At 41.4% G+C, this 23545-nt stretch overlaps 1 protein-coding gene across 8 annotated transcripts in view; it reads right to left on the bottom strand.

Moving 5' to 3' along the window:
* Clcn4 (chloride voltage-gated channel 4) overlaps positions 1–23545 on the bottom strand; it is a 66675-nt gene that overhangs the window by 26438 nt on the left and 16692 nt on the right. For 6 of the 8 annotated variants that reach the window (XM_051142399.1, XM_051142401.1, XM_051142403.1 and 3 more), the window contains 4 exons: positions 12622–12793; positions 10848–10947; positions 7301–7488; positions 4068–4190 (listed from right to left, as the gene is read on the bottom strand). In XM_051142399.1, coding sequence (XP_050998356.1) covers positions 4068–4190; positions 7301–7488; positions 10848–10947; positions 12622–12793 — 583 coding nt within the window. The remainder of the gene's footprint in view (positions 1–4067; positions 4191–7300; positions 7489–10847; positions 10948–12621; positions 12794–23545) is intronic. The other 2 variants (XM_051142404.1, XM_051142402.1) reach the window with 1 other exon arrangement.

Raw genomic sequence — 23545 nt, 5'->3', positions numbered from 1 at the left:
AGTCTGCTCTTGTGTCATCTGACATACAACATATTCCACTAGACCACATGACTCCACTAAGACATGGTAGCTTTTGTAAGAAGCTCAGCCTATACCTTCGCTAATGTGAAGCAGCATGGCCCAACTTTTACTTTAAGTCAATTTCCACTGTGATATGGCTATTGAATAAGAGAAGCTTCTTTTAAAAATAAGATTTATTTATTTATTATTATGTATACAGTGCTCTGCCTTCATGTATACCTGCAGGCCAGAAGAAGGCACCAGATCACATTATAGATAGTTGTGAGCCATCATGTGGTTGCTGGAAATTGAACCCAGGACCTCTGAAAGAGCAGTCAGTGCTCTTAACCTCTGAGCCATCTCTCCAGCCCAAGAAGGTTCTTTAATGCACAAAATATGGACTTACATAGACTTTTCACTTTGACCATCTTTTCCAAGAACTGTCATAAGTTCTGTCTTCCTAGGTGAAGGATTTCCAACTCTACTACACTAACAATGCATGCATTACTACTGCTGACCCACACTAGCTGACTTCGACTGTGAAACCCCCATTCATTCATGAAACTTTCAGACTATCTTGAGTGCTCATTAGGGCAGGTGTAGGCGCGCTGGCAGGCTGACCAACTCAGCTGCCACCCAGGCCCAATTCCAGGGCTTTGAGTTGGCTCACTCCAACATCTACTCCATCTATGAACTGCTGGAGTGTGTAAAGGGGCCAGTCCTGCAGAACCAAAGGAGCAAGATTTCCATGACACAGGGAAACAACTGGATATCCAAGAGGAGTCCTGGTGAGGATCCAGTACTGACAGTGTAGCAGAACCAGACCAATGACTCATTTCAATGAACATCTGCAAGTAAATCTGCTTGGAGAAAAAACGGTATACTGTGTTACAGACTGCAGCTTCCACAAAAAGTTATTTATCCTTATTTTTAATTTTTTTCTTTTGGAGGGAGCTGCAAGGTCAGAAGACAAATATGGAGCTATGGGGAGATGAGTGGGATTGAAGTACATGATGTGAAATCCTAAAGATCAATAAAAAGTTTTTTTAAAGTAATTGTATATCATTAAAAGAGACTTAATAGGGCAAGCACAGAAATATCTTCTACCCAGTAGATATCTTTGAAAACCCTGTTTCCCTCCTCAGTAGAACCTTCCTTCTTCCCCCTCCACTTCCAATAATTCAATTGCATTTCTTGATCAAGTTAGCACAGGTTGTTTCATTTTAGCTACATGTTGCTGCCATATAAATAGAACTATACTTAAGTTACCAGGCTACTTTTTACTTTGAACACTTGCCATCACTGTTATGAGTATCATGTTTCACATGCCATTTTGTCACCTAAGAAACTTGAATGTGCAACTGTCACCAATAATTTACAATGTCTACTTTGGGGTTAGTAACATCTCTCAGCAAGTAAAAGCACTTGAGACTCAAGCCAAATGCCCTTAGTTCAATTCCCAGCACTCACAGGAAGGCAGAAAAAGAGAACTGACTCCACAAAGTTGTCGATTGACCTTCACACACTTGCTATGGCATGTGTAGAGCGCCCCTCCCATGTACACAACATGCATTCACTCAAAGTAATAAAAAATACTTTAAAAGATATCCACATTGGAGAAGATACAAAGGTCACATCTGTCTACAAGATCACCACTACTCATCTCTGGTTCTTAGGAAGGGGACAAAGATCAATCCAGTGTGCAATTTATTCCTGTTTTAGTATCTCTAATGACTATCTTCCTGTTTGGGGAAAAGCTTGAGTAAGAACATGCCTACTAGTGGACAGTAAGATCATAAACTGTGACAGTAATAATTATCTATTTTATATTCTAGGCTCCCTTAGGCTTTAATATCAAATAAAACAGCCAGATCTGCAATAATACTTGCTTTGAATATACAAATTCCCACCCATGCTGTTCATTCATCAAATAAGAATTTAAGCATAATGCAAATTTTGTGACTGCTTATGGATAATTTTCCACAGGAGAAATAGAAGGTGAATGCAGAAAATTGCCTCTGGTTGAACTGAGCTGTATAGGAAAACACAAAATGTGCACTTTAATATGTCTCTAATTCCTACCATCTCACACCTTTGCTAAAGTGCCATGGCTGCCTGTACTTGCTGTGACCACTTTCTATTGATATTGGATGGCACCCCAACTTAGTCCTTTCAAGGTGTAATCCCTTTAGCCTCAATTTTCCACAAGCAAACATCAAAGTTTTTCAATATGTGGGAAATACATATTTATTGTAGTATTTACATGTGTGGAAGCCATTTAAGATGTGTGGCACTGTTCTTAGCAAGTCTCTCTCTCTCTCTCCCTCTGGGTCAGGTTTTGAGTAGTAGGACCCCACTCTGACCCATTTCCCTCAGAAGTCTACGGTTTTAGTGTTCCATTTTGCGTAGTACCATATGCTTTCAAAGTGTACATGCTTCCTTAGAGCAGAATTGGCTGTGCAGAGGAAATAGGGTTGTGTGGTGCTTTGAGTAAGACTGTTCCCCATAGGCTCGTATGTTTGAATGCTTAGTCATCAGGGAGTGGAACTACTTGGTAGAGATTAGGACACTTGGCCTTGTTGGAGGAATTATGTCACTGGGGGAGTGGGCTTTGAGATTTCAGGAGCCCAAACCAGGCCTGGTGGCTCTCTCTCTTCTGGACATAGAACTCTCAGCTATTTCTCCATCATTATGTCTGCCTGCATGCCACCATGCTCCCTGCCATGATGATAATGGGCTAAACTTCCAAAGCTGTGAGCAAACTCCAACTAAGGGCTTTCCTTTATAAGTGTTGTCATAGTCATGGTGTCTCTTCACAGTAATAGAACAGTGACTAAGACAGGTGGTAAGGCAGTTTGGTTTGGGTGCTCTTGAAGCAATATACCAAAATAAACTGCCAAAAATTCAGTATGACAATATCAATATATATTTTTACTCTCTTTGCTGAAACCAGCATATATTGTACTTTTTCAGTACATCTTCCTTATATATCTTCTATCCCTTTGTGTGAACTGTCTGGGCCAGCATCAGTGTGAGAAGGCACAATACAGGGTAAACTGGACTGGGGTTAGAGTTAAGTTAGTGGAGTGTTTCCCCAGCATGCACAAAGCTCTGGGTTCTTCTCCAGCCACACATAAGCCAGTACTGGGAGTTGCAATCCCGCACCTGGGAAATTGATGCAAGAGGATAAGAAAATTAAGGTCATCCTTGGCTACATAGTAAGTTTCAGGATAGCCTAAGATACATGAAATGCTGTATCCAAAAGGAAATTAATAAAAAATTGAAAAGCAAACAGCAAGACAGGAACCCAGTGCCATCATCAGATTACAACTCTAGTTTCAAACTTACTCTTTCCATTTCTACTCAAGGACCAATAGAAGTACACTGACTACAGTGTACATGCAGGGCATTTTATGATTTCTGGTTACCATTTTGCCTGAGCTTATTCAGGAATCAGTTCTATTACCATCATTCTACCTAGCAGATTCTCTCAGGCTTCAAGTTTGTTCTCAGTGAAAGATGAGGTCACTTTCTCGATATGCTAGTTACATGAAATTGCTGAAAGCTATTTACAAGAACCTCACCTTCACTCAGCCATATTCCCAGTGTGTGCTCTAAAAGCAGAAGTGATGTTTTTAAAGGGTCTTATTACCCTGTCACCAGAAAAGCACAATGTGGCAGAAGCTCTGGGCACCAGTAAATCTTCCCAGTGATACTCTTCCACTATTGTCTGTTTTTCACATTACATCATAGAGTTACTACAGTAGCAAATTTATGTGGATGCTTTGTGAGCTCAGTTTCTTCAGACTTTAAGAGTTTATCTTGGCTTACAAGGAAGAGGTCTAATCATTTGAGAAGCAACAGAATACAGTGCTGAATACAGTACAACTCATTGTGAATCCAGACTGTTGGGCTCAACTCACAGCTTGCCAGCTTTGAAACTTTAAGGAAGTAACTTAACTGGTTTGTATTTTAGTTTCCTCAACTACTAAATGAACAAACAGGCCTATCTAGTAGGCCTAGTGTGTGGATTATAGCTGGTACACAGTACTTCAGCCACAACTTACCTCAGGTATACCAGAGCCACAGGCGTATGGTGCAAACACACGTACCAGAGAGACAGCAAGAAACGCAAACAGCAATGCCCACAAAATGTACATTAAGTAATTCAGAATGTAAGCACTGGCACCCTGAAGAATAGACACAAAACAAGGAAAAAGTGATGAGCCATAGTAGATCTGAACAGGGTACCCAACCCCACCATCTCCATCAGGGAAAACGAAGCTGTGATGGCTCAGAGAGGTTCATCCCAAGCTTGTATAAGCAAAAGAACCAGTTGTTGCTATTGCTACAGTCACCAGACACAAACAGTATCAGGTGTTTCTCCGGGAGCTATTTACACAAACCTTCCAGGGGGTGAAATCTCAGCAGTAATGGAAAGCAAGGGTGATGTTGGACCGTAATCACCACTTGCACTGTAGTTAATAAAAGGTGTGGTGCAGAAGACTGCCTGTGAGACGTTGGACGATTTGTTTTGTCTTGTCTGTGGTGGGATAGCCTCTCGTAGCTTTCATTATAACCACACCCAGACCACAGTGAATAAGTGTTGGTACTGTGTTTGGGAAGGCTGCTTCTCTAAGTGTGGTCCATGGACCAACAGCATCAGCATCACCTGGGAGCTTGGCAGAAACGTAACCTGTGGGCCCCACCAAAGGGCTGCCAAATCAGATACTTCACACAGGCACACAGCCCAGTGCATTTTAACAAGCCTCTGGAAGATTCCAGCAAGTGCTAACATTTGACAGGCACTCATAAAAAGAAGCTGCTTAAACATCCTATTCAGAAGAATGTACTGGACTATTTGTTCCAAAGTAGCTGATGGAAGGATATTTTCAATTCTTATACACACATATTCTGAGCCCTCTCTCCTTTCTCATGGCTTTAGCTTCTCTTCACCATCTGGATTATTCAAGTGAAAGAAAGGGAAACAGTGATCACCTACCTGTCAGGCCATGACCATGGTCACATGTGTGCCTATTAAATGTAAGGACATGCTCCCGGAGATTACAATGCAAGCACATATTTCACACACTATGTGGTGAGAAATCAACCCAAGGAATACCTTTCATCTACTTAAATATGTACTTTTTGGAGGCAAAAGAAAACCCAACTTCTCACTCTTCTAAAGAGTAATTCTTTGAAACAAAGAATAAATCTTACAACCCGTTGAAAAGATAGGCACCTTTGTTTCCCCCGGAACACATTCTGCAAGTAGGAGAAAAGATGGCAGCTAGCCAGTCCCATCTGCCAACACCCATTAACCCAAGAAGAGAATTTCTTTCTGGAAATAATGGAGAGCACTGAGAATGTGTGAGGTTTCAAGATCTCTATCTTTTTCTGAGATGTGAGGGAATACTCCACCAAGTGAAAGGTTTTAGTAAAATGGCAAAGTACATTCCAAATGTCTTCAGCTGTGAATGTCAGTCAAAAGCAACAGAGAATGAAGGAGAAGTTCAAATAGATTACAAATATCCTTCCAGAATACTCTAGCTTTAACAGTCTTCATTACCCCTGATGTGAAGCTTGTCACTTAGCTCTATTCACCTGGCTTTCTGATCCATCAATGATCTTCCTCCTCTTCCTCTTCCTCCTCCTCCTCCTTTTGAGTCAGACCTTTACTATTAGACCAGGATGGTATAGAACACATAGAGAGCCACCTGCCTCTGCTTCTGCGTTCTGAGTACTTGGATTTAAAGGAATGTGCCACCACACCTGGCTCAGGGTGGTAACTTGTGAATTTACTTCGATGCTAATCATTTCCTGAAGTAAAGTACTGGATCTGTGGGTCACTCATATATCCCTGTACCTGAGACATGCTTTTCACAGAATTATCATCTGGTTGGGTCAGAAAACATCGATGGAAGGTGGTCATGGAAACCACAGTGAGAAGCCTCTCACTTCACACTCATTAGGATAGTTATAATGAAAACAGATGCTAGCAAGTGCTAGAAAGAACGTAGGCAAATCAGTGCCCTCATATATTTCTCATGGATATGCACAATGGTGCATCCACATTAAAAACATCCGACCAGTTCTTCAAAGGTTAAATCTAAAGGGCGTCTCTCACCCAGAGGTTACACCTATACCCAAGAGAAATGAAATACATGTCCCCACTTTGAACACAGATGTTCATTGTTCAGGCTATCCAAAAAGAAGCAACACATGTTCATCAAATACTATGTAGTCTATTCATACACTGGAGTATCACACAGCATAAAAAGAAAGAAAATGTTTATTTATGCTACAACATGAAGGAACTTGGAAAATAATATGCTAATTGACACAAATCCATATAGTGCATGGGTTCATTTAATTGAACTATCTAGACCAGGAAAATCTATAGAGACATAAAAGACATTAGCAGTTGCTTAGGGCTAACAGCCAATGACTGTGCATCAGTTCATACATGGTGTGTGTGTGTGTGTGTGTGTGTGTGTGTGTGTGTGTGTGTGTGTGTGTGTGTGTATTTATGGGGGACTGTTATGGACAAAAATATTCTGAAATTTGATTGTGGTGATCATTACACGGTTTTGTGAATGTGACAGAAGTCATTAAATTGTACTTTCTGTGGAAGGATCTGACAAGCTATAAATTGGTTCCCTGAAATTGTTACTTTAAAAACAGATAACATTGGGCTGAAGAGATGGTTCATTGATTAAGAGCACTGTCTGTTCTTCCAGAGGTCCTGAGTTCAATTCCCAGCAACTGTCCTAATGCCCTCTTGTAGCATGTATGTACCCATGCAGATAGAGCACACATTAATTAAGTAAAATCTTTTTTAAGAAAGCAAATAACATCATTTTATCTGCCTTAAAACATTTCTTCAGCACAATGAGGAAGTCACTTTTGATTTTTAAAAAGGTGACTACACCAGCTATGACGACTCATGCAAAAAACCCCAGAAGTTGGGAAACTAAAGCATGAGAATTACTGTGAATTTCAAGCCAGAGTGGGTTATGGGGTAAGACTATGTCTGAAAAATCAGGAAAAAAAAATAGAGGGGAAGTGAGAAAAGTTGGACAAAGTGAGAGAGAGATGGAGAAAGGGAAAGGCTTTGTAGAATAAACATCTAACGCCCACGAGAGTGAACAAGAATTTCCAAGTGAATTCTGAGGAGCATCAGGGCTCAAGAAAAGCAAGTGGCAGCACTATTGAGAGATTATCTGAAGGTAAAATCGTGAGTTTCCGGGACATAGGGATTATGATGGTCCCCAGGCAGGATCCTACACAGATAACATACCTCTGACTGGCTCAGCAGAAGCTCTGACCACTTCTGCCACAGGGGACACTTGTCCCTGTCCTCGAAAGTGGTCTCATTGGAGGTCCAGCAACATTGCTCATGGCTGTACCAGAATGCAGACAGACAGACCCCCTCCTTTAGGTCTGTCATCCAGTCAACAGCGAGATCGATGACTCCAGCTAAGGTACCTAGGAAAAGAATGAACCATGGAAGAAAATTTGCCACATGGAGAGAAGACAGCTGAGGGCACACCCATGCCATGACACTGCCATTGAAACTCACATCTGCTTTCACTCACCTGGAAGTCACCTGAGCACTTATGATATAAGCCAGGCAGTGGGCATCTCAAAGATCCACAAGAGCCTTGGGGGCTCAAATCAGGTACGAGACCTTTGTGAGGACACACCAAAGCTCAAGAACTACTCATCTCTCTCCAGGCTTTTTTATATTGCCTACATATATCTTGAAAAAATATCTCCAGCTTAGGAAGATGGCTCACCAGATAAGAGTGCTTTCTGTGCAAGCATGAGGAAATGAGTTCAAATCTCAGCATGTACATAAAACCTGGACATGGCCAGATGTGCCTAAACCCCCAATGTTGAGGGAAGCAACATGAAGACACTGGAAGTGGCACTGGACAGTCAGCCAAGCCAAAGTGCTGTGAGAGATCCTGTCTGGAGGGAGTACGGTAGAAACAAACACAGGAAGATATTCTTGTCTGGCCTCCAAATATGTGCATATAGGTGAGTGTACCCATACATACACACAACACACACACCATACACATCAGATGCACTAAATACACAAGCAAATAAACAATGCTTCCCTCTCAAATGTCTCTTTCTTATCAATATTTAAGTCACCCCTAGTCTACTTTCCCATCCAGACACGATTCCTGTATCTTCCTGTCTCTCCTCTTCCTCTCAGTCCAGTTCATTCCCTCCTTTCACTAGGAAAGCAATAGCCTGTACCAAGTCCTCATTTTCCAGAACAGGTCATGCAACACACACCCAAAGACCAAATGTCACTGTTTTGTTTTTGTTTTGTTGTTGTTGTTGTTTGTTTGTTTATTTTTTGTTAGAAAAGCTTTATCGCACCATAGAAATACTTTTTCACTGCATGCTGACTGTAGCAATTCTTTCTGCTACAATGGCAGAGTTGAATTGCTGAGACAGGAACTACATAGCTCACATATCTAAAAACCCTTATTTGCTAGCCTTTTATAGAAGGAAGGCTGCCAACCCTGGTTTTAGGCTTCTTGACATCACTTGAAACTGCTGAGCACTCCATTCTTCAAGAAACTTGTCCTCTCATGGCTTCTATAACATTTAACCTCTCATGGTTTCCTCCTCACTCTTGGGTTTTCTGTCTCTCTTGATCTTCCCTATTCCCCCGCTCAGCTTTCTAAAGGGGATATTTCCTCAAAGCTTGGCTCTAAACCCTCTTCTCCTTTCCTGCTGTGCATTCATTCTTCCCTGACTTGTCTTATTTGTACACCTCTTGCTACTGAACTCTAAAGACACATTCAGGCCCACAGAACCCTACCTTCAACAGTAGATTTTGTGTGTGTGTGTGTGTGTGTGTGTGTGTGTGTGTGTGTGTGTGTGTGTGCATGTGCATGGTGTGTGTGTGTATGTTTGTGTGTGTGTGTGTGTGTGTGTGTGTGTGTGTGTGTGTGTGTGTGTGTGTGTGCTTCCACTGGTTTAATCAGTAGGGAAAAAAAAGGCTCAGGCCAGGCAACTCAACCTGGGTCCACTTCAAGAGACACATATAGTATACAACTCCATTTATACAGGATGTCCAGAACAGACAAATCTACAGAGAAATGAGGTACACTGGTAATGGGTTAGGTCCTTCCATAGTTAAATGGTTCTGATACTATTTAGGTGGGAATGATAGAATTATTCTAAAATTGGTCATGATCATGACTGCACAACTCTGTAAATATACTAAAAACTACTTAGTTGTACACTTTAAATGGGTTAATCATGCAATATAGCTGTTACACACACATACACACACACACACACACACAGACACACACACACACACACCACGTGTACAGAACTCGTGAGGGAGAGGCTTAAAGAAAGATGTAATTTTTTATGAAAAATGATCAAAATTTGGAATGGAAAGTGACATTTGAACAAGATCTGATGATCACTCCAAAAGCCCTCATTTTTCAATTGTTCACAGTTACATTATTCATCCAGGCCAGTTGTTCTGTGAGCCATCTCTGCTTTGGTCTGTAGTGCAACAGTGCCCCCTCATGGTAAGTTCTGGTAAGTTGCTTACACAGAGGATCTCTATGATTCCTCTATGGGGGAGGCCAAATAAAACCATCCATCCAGGCATGAAGCCATGAGAAAATGGTACTACTTTCTACATCGCCATCATATATGCATCCAAATAAGACCATCCATCCAGGCAGTTGGGCACCTGAGTCCTCCCCACCATGGGAAAATGGTGCTACTTTCTAGATCTCCCTCTAACATGCATCCAAATCCAAAGAACACTGGAGGTGCCTATCTCCAAAACCTCTTCATTCTGCACCTTCTTTCACTTTCTACCATGTCCATAGAACCAGTTTTCTAAGTGTTTGTTGCTTCCAGTTTCACACCAAAATCATGAAAGGAATGGAGAAGGTCTTTAAGCAGCGTCACAGTGTTATCCCCAGAAAGGCCTACTTAACACCAATCTTCATAACCTCCTAAGAAGAAATAAAGTTCAGCAAACTGCCATGAAGTGCCAAATATCTACTGTCTACAAAATGGTGCTGAGATTATGACAACGGAGGATGAAAAGTCTCTCAGGGTCTGAACAGTGTATATAGTCTAGATGCAACTGTCCTGGATTCACCTAGCATCCTCTGCGTAGTTAGCATTACTTTGAATGTTATAACATTAGAGTTCAGGGCTTTCCAGTAGCAGAAAAAGCCCATCACATGTGGTGCTTGATGCCTACAAATTACGGAGGATGAAAAGTCTCTCAGGGTCTGAACAGTGTATATAGTCTAGATGCAACTGTCCTGGATTCACCTAGCATCCTCTGCGTAGTTAGCATTACTTTGAATGTTATAACAATAGAGTTCAGGGCTTTCCAGTAGCAGAAAAAGCCCATCACATGTGGTGCTTGATGCCTACAAATTATAATGCTTCCATATATTGTCACTCCACACATAGCTAGGTAGAATATAAAACGTGTGTTTCTGGAAAAAAAAAAAACCCTAGGTGATCATAAACCTATTCAGTGTGTGGACAGGGTCAAGCAGCACTATTAATTAGAACTTTTCAGAAGCCCACACTTGTTTTGTGAGCCACCTCTGCTTTGGTCTGTGGTGCCACAGTAAGGATCAGGCTCTTGCCTTAGCCTCGGTGGTAGATTCTAGAAGTACTCATGCAGGTATTTTGATCTTAAATAGTTCAAGCAATAAATCCTTTGCATTGAGATGGAAGAGGAATACTCTGTAGCTTCAGTGTCTCCCAAACATCTGATGTTTGGGGGCAGGTGGTTAGGAGTACAGCACACATACATATCTTGTACATACCTGCCAGCAGCCCAATGAGTAGCATCACCACCCATCCTGACCAGGCATCCAGCAGGCTCTTGATAAACTCCCAGATCGACTCCTTACTTTTGCTGGTTATCTGGAAATGAAGCACATATAGCAAGCAATTGATCAGAACACATTTTCTAGTTCACACTAAGTAGATTCCTTAGGAAAGAAAGTGACTGAGAACATGAATGTAATTAAGCCACTAAGTCCCCAGTCATATTATTCTTGCAGCAATACAGTACAATGACTCAATGGGATTTCTGGTTCATAGGGCTCTAAGGATGCAACACAGGATCAGTGTTTCCTATCACAGTAGATTGTAGATAATCAAAGAGCAAATCGGATCCAGTGGATAAAATAAAATGAATTTTTAAGGGGCTACTCTAATTCTTTAGAGACCATTTTGGTATCTTTATGGCATGCTTCTTTTCCTCCCCATTCTGTGGGAGTTCTATGCTCCTCTTGCATCATCATTCCCCCGATATGCATTTTCGTTTTGTTCTCTATTTCATCCCTGTCTCCTTCTTCCAATCTCTAGCTTTGACTCACACCTGCCTCCCTTTGTGCCCAGAATATGGACCCTAACTTTTCCTGGGCCCTACTTCCATCCCTACTTCTCTCTTTGAGTGCCCACGTCACCTTGTCAGTGTCCCAAGCTTTAGCAGGAATCTGCATGCTAGGAGTCTCTGACTCTCCAAGGGGAACCCTACCCTCACCCTGAGCTTCACGGCACACTTTCTCCCAGCCCCTGCTGTAGGGCAATCCCTACTCTCCTTCCTCTACTCATTAGCAAAACATCCCCTTGTCTGACAGGAGTCTGCTGTTCTATTAGTACATTTCACTCTACTCCCTCCTCTAAAGCCGCCCATGACTTGACCCTGACCCCATTTCCATCTTCTTTTACAGCCTTCAGTAACAACTCTTCCTTCCTCTTGACCATGATTTCAAGCATCCTGTTTTTCTCTTTGTAGCACTTCTTTACTACTCTCTATGGCCATGACCAACTCCTTCCCATGGCCCACTTAGCCATTCTTAATGCAGCCCTGTAGCCCATTCTTCTGAGCTTATCTTTATTCATCTTCTCCTGAGAATCCTCCAACAAACCCAGGACTCTCCTGAATGATCTAAATGTGCCACATTCTTTCATGTGTCTGGGACTTTAAAAAAGCCCACTCCTGATATTTAAGAAGACCTCCACTCTCTCTGACTACCAAACTTTGGTCACACCCTTTCTGGAAAAGCCTTCTTTAGTCATTCCTTTAAAACGAACCCATGGCATTTGCTATATAACTACATTGTATCAAATTCTAGTATATACTCAGTGCCAATTAGATGCCTGGCAGCATGGTAACATATTCCCTCTCTCTCTCTCTCTCTCTCTCTCTCTCTCTCTCTCTCTCTCTCTCTCTCTCTCTCCTCCCTACCTCCCTCTCCCCCTCCCAATCTTCAACATAATCAGCATTTTTTTCAAAGAAGAGAAAATAAGGCCCAGAAATGACATCCTCAAATTCAACTACCATGAAGGTGTCAAGAGCAAGATGTGGTTCAAACACTTCTGGCTCCAGGGTCCCCTTGTTGCTTGCAGTGGTCATATTTCCACCCAAAGTACCTACTATTATAACTTTCAGTCTTTGTCCCTGCTTTCTCTATTAGCTCTTTTCTTCTGTGGAACCAATATACAATATCCTCAGGCAGAGATCCTAACCTGAAGATGGAAGCATTGTGAAACTATTGGTAAAGACCCCTTTAGTATGATACCACCTACCTTTCTGTGTCTGTCAGTGTCGCGGGACTTTTCCCTCAGCCAGTCTATGGTATGGAAGTCCTCATATGTCCCCACATCAGGGAAGGGCTCATCGAGGAAGTCCATTAGGTTCCCAGAGGCACTCATGGCTCCTGCACTGACCATGCTAGTTACTCCTGGAAGAGAAGTCCACCTGTTAAAAATGCAAACAGGACAGAGTGTCTGCATAGCATGCACAAAGCTTCAGGTTTGATTTCCAGCTCTACAAAAAAAAAACACAAAGTAAGCAGGGCCACAATGTGAATATGGCCGCATAATCCAAGAACTCTACTAACTTTATCTTTCTCTGTGTCTGTTTGTCTGTCTGTCTCTCTGTGTTTCTATCCTTCCTTCTCTCCCTCCCTCCCTCCCTCCTTCCCTCTCTCCCTCTCTCCCTCCCTCCGTGTGTGTGTGTGTGTGTGTGTGTGTGTGTGTGTGTGTGTGTGTGTGCGCGCGCGCGCTCCTATGACTGGATAAACCTTTCACATGTTAGGCAAGAGCTCTACCACTGATTCCTTTATTGCCTGTCTGTCTGTTTTGAAACATAGTCTCATGTGTCCCAGACTGTCCTTGAACTCATCATGTCACAGAGAATGACTAGAACTTCTGATCCTCTTATTTCTGCCTCTTGGACAGTATGATAACAAGCATGTGCCACCATTCTCTGCTTCCATTAATTTTTTATAAACCAAAACATTATTTCCACATTAATATCACTGACATATGTAATATGTACTGAATTTATCCTCATTATTTCCCAATTATCTTCTACAAAGTCATCTTGAACACTGAATTAGGAAATACCAAACAATTGCCCCCAAACTAATTCTGCACACCTCTGCTCACAACTTCTTTTTCAGATCATCAATAGTTTATCTTTTATCTGTGTGCTCCTATTGAGAGACATCTTATTTGGCATATATTGCTCACTCAGTATCCTTGAACTCAGCACTACTGCTGAGGCCTCATCACAGTTTCTCCACCAGACATATTTTCTCCACAAAGCACATCACAAGCCATGCTCTAGCACATACGAACATGGACAGCACTACAGGGCAGTATTTCCAGGACACTTTAAACCACAAAATTACCAACGAAAGGAGCACAGTTTTGAGGGTCTGTTATTAATGGAAAACTAAATAAAACAGGAAAACGCCACTTGTTTACAGTATGACTATGGAAACACCAAGGTAAGTTATAGTCTCTGACCACAGCTAGGAGATGTTCTTCCAGAAACTTGAACTGTCCACCATTCTGCACAATTGTCAAGTCAGTGAATAACTTTTAAACACCACTACTGACTTGGTGCTATAGTTTGGTTCTTAAAGGACCCCTTAAGTCTTTGTATTACATACTTTATCCTCAAGGTGGTGCTATTGGAAGGTAGAGAAAGCTAAAGAGGTGGAGCGAGATCCTTAGGTGATTAGAAGTTGGAGAGTGGGATATGACTTTCTCACATACTCTGGTGCCTCATATTTGACCATGTCCCCTGGAGGGGGAGACCTGGTGGCACTCAGAGGAAGGATAGCAGGTTACCAAGAAGAGACTTGATACCCTATGAGCATATACAGGGGGAGGAGGTCCCCCTCAGTCACAGTCATAGGGGAGGGGAGTAAGGGAGAAATTGGAGGGAGGGAAGAATGGGAGGATACAAGGGATGGGATAACCATTGAGACGTAACAAGAATAAATTAATTAAAAAATTAATAAATTTTTAAAAATGAAAAAAAATATTGTCTTATGATAGAAGAAGAAGAAGAAGAAGAAGAAGAAGAAGAAGAAGAAGAAGAAGAAGAAGAAGAAGAAGAAGAAGAAGAAGAAGAAGAAGAAGAAGAATGCCCCAGCTCCTTGCTGTCACTCCTCTCTCATGTCCTGGACATGAAGTAAGTGTTTGTTCCACCACAAAATCATGCTATTATGTACATTGTCGCCAGAATTCCAAAGCAGGGTGGCTAATTTGCCACAGTCTGAGAACTATGAACTTAATAAACCTTTCTTCTTTTTGTTTTGTTACAATGATGCTAAGCTGAAGAGCACACAACATGGCAAATTTTAGTAAATGAGCACATTTGAAAATACAGTTCACAAATAACTGAGTTTCTTTCCATGTTCTATGGCAAATAATAGCAAACAGCCTCTGTAGTTGTCATCATAGACATCCAAATAGAGCACAGTTTTCATTCACAAGTGACAGGGCAGTCTGTAGGTGGCAGCAGCCCTCTTCAAGAGGTGAGCCACTATGGATATCAAATAAGCAGGAACCGCACAAAGTTGGCAGCACAGTGCCCTGGGCAAGGAGCTCTGAGGCCAGACACTCATTTTAAGTTTTTCTTAAAACAAAGTCAAAACTTACTTGGTACTCTTGCCTGGACAGTAAAAGACTTGAATGTCTTAGATAACAATTCCATTCCAACTGTTCAGGCTCCCCTGGCCTGGAAACCAATCAATCATAAGGTTTCCATGTTCTGCCACCCTTAGAGCCTCACTTCTAGATCACATAGGAACCAGTTTGAAGCACAGAATTTTTTTGTAGCAGGAAAAACGTTAACTCCGGTTAACATAAAAAAAATAAAAAAATAAAACTTGAACAAAGACAAGAGTCTGGAAAACGCACCAAATAAAAATTAGTTTGGCAAAAAGCATGGAAATTTGAATTACAGGATGAAGGCCACAAAAGTATTGGAATCAATGGTTAAAACATTGAAGGCAGTTATAAAAATATTTGTGTGCAGCCCTCTCTCATTGCTTTATATATTATGAATCTAGAGGATTCGAGTACATCCTTATGAAACTGCACTTTAATCAACTAGAAAAGTTACTATGAACAAAATAGGGTAATCACCTTACAAGCAATAAAATGGCCACAGTGATTGATTTATTGACCATCTGTGCAAGTCAGCTGCTTTTAAACTTCCTCAAAGTTTGAGTGCTGAGCTATGCCAAATTGAAAACTACACCCGCTGATGAGTACCCAGGGAAGAATCACATTGCATAAGTCAGTAGCAACCAATAACATAACCAATAATATAAGGGAAGGAATAAAATTAGAAAGTAGGGTTAGAATTCTCATTTTTACAAAAGCAATATGGCCATAATCTCTTATTATATGTGGCAAAGAAAATCTCTGATGAGGAAAAACAAGATGACAGGCTGTAGACCCACAACACAGAGGTCTCATAAAAAAAAAAAAAAAAAAAAAAAAAAAAAAAAAAAAAAAAAAACTTCACTTGGTGAAAGAATTGCAGAGATTTGGACCTGATACTAAAGAAAAGTCGATGCTGGACAGAGTGGCTGATGTTTATAATCCCAGTACTTGGGAGATGGGGCACAAAGAATGTCATGAGTTCAAGATCAGAGTGGCTGCAGGCTGAAATGTATTTCAGGTCCTACCTGAAATATAACCAAGTCTCTACTGCAGCAGCTACTCCAGGATACAGTGCTTCAATGGGGAAAAAAGCCAAATTCATCAGCCAATGCTCACTTGAGAGAGGTGGAGGTGTGGGGGTATGTACAGGCACATGTCAGGGGGAAACCTCAGGGTTTCTTCTCTGTCTTCCACCGTGCTTGAGACAGTGTCTAGTATTCAGTGTATACACCAGGCTAGCTGACCCACGAGCTCCCATAGATTTCCCTGTCTCACTCTCCTCACATCATAGGGGCGCTGGACTTGTCCATAGATGTGTTGCCACATGCAGTATTGCGTGGGCTCTGGGGCTCTGAATTCAAGCCCTCTGCTCACATGGCAAAAGCTTTACCCACTGCGCCATCTCCACAGCCCATCCATCTGTAGACACTAATGGAGCTTGTCAGATATAACCGCTCTACCTAGAATTAGTAGAGGAAAGTAAACACGATCTAATCACTTGAGTTTGGATTACCTCTCAGCGACCCTCCCCCCAAAAGTGTGGCTGATATATCTCTTGAGATTGTGGTGAAAAGGCAAGAAGAAGAGACAATGGGAGAGTCAGGAAGCATGTAAACAGAAACAGCATGGGTGAGAAAAAAATGAAAAGAACTTTGCCTGAGATCCAGTGGGACAGTACAAATGAAGGAATAGCATAAGTCCAGCCATATATGGGAGCAGCAAGAAGGAAGTACGTGGCTTGGATCAGCTACCTGAAAAATGATCTGATCATCTCTGTCAGCTCAGTATGGTGAGGGAACCCTTAACAGATACATAGTCATTTGCACCTAAGAAGGGACTCATTGTTTCTTTCATTTATTCTGATTCCTTCTCCCCAACAGATAGAGTTTTGCTGGCAGATGATAGCTCTGCTTATGACTTTGAGGCCATTGTTTCAAAGGATACCATCCTAAAGTCGGAATCTGAGATTCCCTGGGTGTGAAGCATAGATCAAGTCTTTGCAAATTGCACCCTACAGGAAAATCCAGTTTTGTAAATAAAATTTTATCAGCATCCAGTAGTGCCCACTTGGACTCTGGAAAATGAAGGCAAGTGAAGTCAGCACGGCAGAAAGGAAAAGCAACTCCAGTGTTGAGGGGGACTGAAGCAGCAATGGATGACAATGCCCAACAGAGATAGTATGGAACAGAAATTTCCCTATCTCATGCTGGTTGTATTCTGCCAGAGAAGATACCATCTCTCATATAGGACCATTATATACGTATAGAAGGGACTCTGGAAAACATGCAGGACACCTCGAGTCTTTTATCTAATGCTTTAAAGCAAGAAAATATCTGTAAGGCTTAGTCTCAGCATGAAGCCCCCAAGAGGCCAGGATCAAAGTCTTCAACAGCAGATGATAACAGACTCCTTCCCATAAACTCAATTCACCAGAGCCCAACAAAGACAAGCATGTGTTAGCAGTGATAGCATCAACGATGCCATTTAGGACTTTGATGTTGAAAGCTACTCTGAATGGGTCGGCTCACCCTCAGAATAGGGATCTGTATCATTTAAAGGAAACCCAGACAGTGGGTAGTTGGGTGTTGGTAAAGATGTAATGGATTCCAGAGATGAAAGCAAGCAGGAAATCACTTGGATAAAGATCAATAAGGATAATCAAGGCCCCAACTAAGTATAAAAGAACATGCCACCATGAACTAAATGGTGACTCTCAGCATATCTGTCTCTAAATGCCATCACTTTGAATATGCTGCTCCTCTCCTTTGAACGGTTTCTTCTCTGTCTGGAAAGTTCTGGTTTACTCTGTAAAGCTCTTTGCCACATCTCCTCATCTATAGAGATTGTATTAGTTCCCCCAGCGAGAGCTGAGGCATCCTGTTTACCCATTTCAAAGCCTTCTTTATCAGAACTCCTAAGTACACCACAGCAGTAAATAACTTCTCACTTTAATGTGATCTTCTGTAGTATGGAAAACAGTCATTTTCACCTCTCTGTGTCTAGGCCTGGAGTGCAGTCAGTGTTCAATAAGTAATGGAATTAATTCAATTATATGCATTATTTCTGGACCATTGGGGTAACAAAGCCCATCAGACTTTTTGCAACCATCTAAAATAGGAAAAAAAAAGTCTTAAATTTATTATAAGTGAATAAAAGAGAGGAGAGAGGAGAAAAAAGTGAATAGAAGATACATAGACAAAATATGTACAAGCCAATAAGTGAGTTTGCCAGTAGTTGCTGTGTGGTTCAGGGTGATCTAAACCAACAGCCTTTAAGAGCATCCTCAAAATGATTTTGAGGGCATGGGTCTTTCAGATCAAAATGTCAGAAGTCAGCACTCTGAAGAAACCCTTGACTGTGCCTACTGCCAACAGAAGCAGTCTCAGCTATACAAATCATAGACAACAGTTAACTCTCAAAATTCTAGTCCAGCCCTTATTTGAATTAATACATCAGCATCTGGGTATGCAACAAAATTGCTCAGCCATTTTCAATTGACCAATCTCCTTCTGGCTGACTGGTTCATCAGCTATGGAAAAATTAATTTGTAGGGAGGGGAAATGAGGTTTGATCCCCAGCATGTGCTCTCTCTTAAGGTTCTGCCCAGGCTTTCAGCTTAGTGCCAGTTCCCTCACATCCCTTAGGTAGAGAAACAAGGCTTCCCCTTATGTACTTGTGAGGACAACGTTAAGATATTAATTATTGATGAATCTTTGACAAGCAGCACTCTGGTGCTACCCTTTTTTTTAACTCAGTATGATGTACTTCACCTCTTTTGAGAAGCACTTGTGGGAGATGAAATAAGCCACTGATCTTTTCTTTTTTAAAGGATTTCATTTTATGTATGAGTGCTCTATCTGAATGTATACCTACATGCCAGAAGAAGGCATTAGAGGGTATAGATTGTTGTAAGCCACCACGTAGTTGCTGGTAATTGAACTCAGGACCCCTGGAAGAGCAAACTGTGCTCTTAACTGAGCCATCTCTCCAGGCCCAGATCTTTCACTCTGAAGGGTAAAATTTAGAAAGACCCAAACAATGTACCAAATCTTCAAGTCTCTGGCTGATTTTGCCTTCTCACAGCTGTGGGACTAGGAGACCAGTAAAGTAGCCCAAGGAGCACAGTTTCAGGCTAGGTAGCCCATTTTCTTCAGCCTCAACCAGCTAGGTTTAATACACTGTCATCTCTGTCCCTTTTCCTTCAGATACTACCAGAAGGGACTAGAAAGAGTGTTCAGTGATGTGCTTAGCATGCAAGCAGGAAAAGGTGAGTTAAGGCCACAGAACTCATGAAAAAAAACCAGGATTGGTAACTCGGTTGCGATCTCACTGCTGGGGAGGCAGGAGCTAGTTGTGTCACTGTTATTATAACCATAAAAGTAGCACAAGCTATATAGATTACTTACAGCTAATCTCAAAACATGATGGCTGACATAGGAAAAAGCCCTTCTTTTTTCTTTTTAGCACTGTTAGCACTGGGATTTGACCAGACACAGACAGTTCTCACTAGAGATTGCTCAATCAGCGGGGCCAGGATTCATTTGAAGACTTGCTCACTCCCATCTGCCTGGCTTTGGAGTCCTCAACAAATGAGGATGAGAATAGCTGAGGCCCTACAGGGCACCACCATGTACCCTCTCCAGTATGGTTGTATTGAGTAGCAGGCTGTCTTATGTAGAGTTTCCATGTACCACAATGAACTATGTCCTGAGAGAGATCAGGCAGAAGCTATGCCATTTTACCTCACCTAGCCTCAAAAAGCAGGCAGTAGCCTTCTTGTCACATACTACACATTGTGGCTGTTACAAAAGCACACTCAAGGTCAAGTGAAAAGAAAATAGATCACAATCCTGACTGGGGAATATTGAGTCTCTAGAAAACCACCCAGAATCCAGAAATAATGTTGTGGCCATTTTTTTGAAAAATGGAACTGATCATTCAACTTATAAAAGTCTTCACAATGCAAACATATGTAAAAGAAAACAGTGATTATCTGTAATCATCTTAGGTTGGAAGTCACTACAACATGTGTCTATAATTTTTCATAAGTATGTTTTAAAATAAATTCATGGCTAGTACTGTAGTCCTTACTAACATGCCTGAGGTCTTAGGTACAAATATCAAGCCATACTTTGTTTTTGAGACAGGATCTCCTACAGCCCAAGGTAGCCTCCAACTTGCTACAAAGCTGATGATGTCTTTGGACATTTGATCCCTCTGGCTCCAATTCCCCAGTGCTGGGGTGGCAGGTGTGTATTACCACTCCCAGTTCATGTGGTGCTAGGGATAGAACTCAGGGCTTGGTGCGTGCTAAATGAGCATTCTCCCAACTGAGCTCCATCCCCAGCCCAAGCGAATAATTTAATACATGCTTCTCTGTGTACTTTCGGATTTTTTCCTAAAAGGTAGCACTCTTAGGACCCTGGGACAGTGCTGCCTGAGTTCCAACTCAGTGAGGATGCTCTCCAGTGGTAGGATTGCAGGCAAGTTACCAAGCCTTACCTGGCCTCAGTCTATGAAAGAGAGACTGTAGCAGCACTTGCCTCAGGGCATGAAGTCTCAGGCTGACAAATAGCACCACCCAATCCCAGACTCCATTTCAGCTTGAGGAAACTGGGGTGATCCAATGTTGCTTCTAAAGAGGCCTCCTATGGTTGTCTTTACCAAGGATCAGTGAGGTCACTAAGATAGGAATCTTGTTTTCCTATGAATACCATTAAAGATTTGCATTTATTAGAGACTGGTTTCTGAAAATTTTTAATTTTCTCTACTCAAAGTGAACAAGCCACTGAGAAATTTGCACAAATCCCCAGTCTAGCTATGTGACCTCCATTGACCTGCCCAAACACGTGACACAGAGATTGAAAGTTAATACCTACTTTTTTCACCCTCTCATGGACAAGCAAACATTCATTCATTAATCAGAATGAGTTGTGTGCCAGAGCTAATGCCTTTGGGACTTTCCAGAAATTTCAAAGCTATCTTCACTGCCATTTGTATTTGACAGAGAAGAAAATCCTAAAATACATATTCTTTGACAACAGCAAAATTCAAATGGAGATAATCTGGGAGATTGTCTTAAGTCCTCCAAAGTAACAATCATTGTCCTTACCCCTTAGAACTGAGGACTAAGAAGTGTGACACAAAAGAGACTGATAACTTTTTACAAAAAGATACCTACTCCAGGTGGTGGCGGCGGTGGAGCACGTCTTTAGTTCCAGCACTGGGGAGGCAGAAGCAGGTAGAGGCCAGCCTGGTCTATAGAGTGAATTCCAGGGCAGCCTGGAATTGTCCTGTCTCAAAAAACAAAGACAAAACAACAAACAAAAAGATACCTACAACTAGGTGTAATCTTAGCAGTGAAAGACTAAAGCAGGAGGACTGCCTGGTCTTCATAGCAAGTTCCAGTGTTACCAGCATTCTATAGAGAGAGGTTCTGTCTCAAAAGAGAAGAGAGGGAGAGGGGAAAGAGGAAGAGTGGGACGAAAACATAAAGGAAAGTAGAAGAGAAAAAATATATACAGGTAAGAAATGGGGCCTTGGAGCAACCTGCAAGAAGCTAACAGTCCTTGCTCAGGAATGGCAGTGCATAATAGTAGCTAACTATAAGAATTTCACCACTTCCCCTTCAGACAAAAGGAAATCAGAGGTCAGGGAAGTGGGAACCAAGGTAGATATATATATATAGTCACAGGAAAAATCCAAGGTCGCTTTTTATTTTGCTATTATCTTTAATTTGCCTTATTTCTCTGAGAACTGGAATTTTAGTGGTCCCTTCTACTGAACTCTAGAAATTCTATCAGCCTGGACCCAAGGGATAAATGTGGATAACCTGTTGGAAGAGCCAGTCCCTTGAGTTATCTGTGTTGACGCGGTGGCTGGCACTTTAAGACTTCTGCATTCTGACCTATATAGATGCACAAGGGGCTACGAAACAGTAATCTGTTTAAAGCATAATTTATACATAATTCATTTACTATAAAATTCCAATTTATGCTTGGGTACATTCCAAGACTTGTGCAATCACCCGTCACTATCCAATCTCCCGGAAATGTGACCTCAGAGCCATTAGCAGTCATTTCCCTCTTTAGTACCCAAGCAATACCTGATCTATTTTCTGTCTGTAAATTTACCTAGTCTATAATATTTCACCTAAATGGAATCATCTGATATGCAGCCATTTGTAGCTAACTCCTTTTACTTAACACAATATATTCAAGATATATCTACAGAAGATCATGTATTAGCACTTCATTCTTTTTTATTGCTGAATGATAATCCACTGTGGCACAGTATAACAACTGGTTTCTCTATATCCTGACAAAATTTTGGGGTGGTTTCTACTTTTATAATGCTATTATAAACACGATATAAAGTCTTTGTATGCACGTTTTCATGTCTCTTGTATATATACTTAAGAGTGAAGTTGCTAGGAACTTCACTAGGAACAGAAAAGAACTCTATATTTAACCTTCTAAGGAGTTGCCAGACTTAAGTCTCTCTCTCCCCCGAATGCCCCCACCTTTGTTTTGTTTTTCTTTTCTTTCCAGTCCTGGTAGTTGGATCTCGGGTCTCAGGCATACTCAGCCTGTGCTCTACCACTTAAACTACAGCCCAAGCCTTGAGGTCATCTCCTGTTGAAGTAAATATTGATTTACAGTAGTTTTTTTTTTAAATCAGGGTTATGAAGATGGCTTAGTAAGTAAAGTGCTTGGCGTGTACAAATGAAAATCTGAATTCAATCCCCAGCACCTACGCAAAGAAAGAAAAAAGTAGACTGCAACAAGATACTTGTCATCCTAGCATTGGGGAGGCAAAGAAGGGAGGATCCCCGGGGCTAATTGTCTAGCCAGGCTAGCTGAATTTGTGAGCTCAAGGTTCAGTCAGAAACCCTGTCTCCAAAACTAATGTGGATAGCAACCGAGGAAGATACCCAACATCAACCTCTGGCCTCCACATGTGTAAACACAAATAAATAAAATACAAAATTACAACAGTGCAACTCTGTAAAAAGCAGCTCACCTGCCCTCTCCCATAGGTAACCAGTACTAAAGACAAGACACAGGATGTACCTAGGCCCTAGAAGCTGCCTGTTGCACCCGTAGTCCTTAACTACTGCTAAGGATAAGCCTACACCATATGCTACTGGTGCTTATCTTCAAACTATTTTTTATCAATTAAATCTTTTGTTTCTGGTTTCTTGCATCCTAAATTATGATCTAAGGTCTATCTATATTATTGAGCATAATTTCTGTGTGTTCAACCCTCTGCCTTGTAACCAGGAGGGCTAATAGTTCCTGTCCAGGGCTAAAGTGTAAATGTTTGAAACTTTGTGAGACATGTGGTCAATGATAGGTTTATTCAACTGTGTGTTGTCATCCAAAAGGAGTGAGGGACCAGACACATCTTCACAATTATGACTTTGGTCTAATAGAACTATATTTATGGACACTGAAATTCAATTTCATATACTCTTCAATGTGTTACAAAATACTTTGCGGTTCTCAACATTATAAAAATGTAAAAACCATTTGAGTTAAAA

This window comes from Acomys russatus, chromosome X (assembly GCF_903995435.1).
Source record: "Acomys russatus chromosome X, mAcoRus1.1, whole genome shotgun sequence".
Taxonomy (NCBI): Eukaryota; Metazoa; Chordata; class Mammalia; order Rodentia; family Muridae; genus Acomys; species Acomys russatus.
The sequence above is the reverse complement of the archived record's forward strand: the minus strand, read 5'-3'. Positions and strand labels throughout refer to the sequence as shown.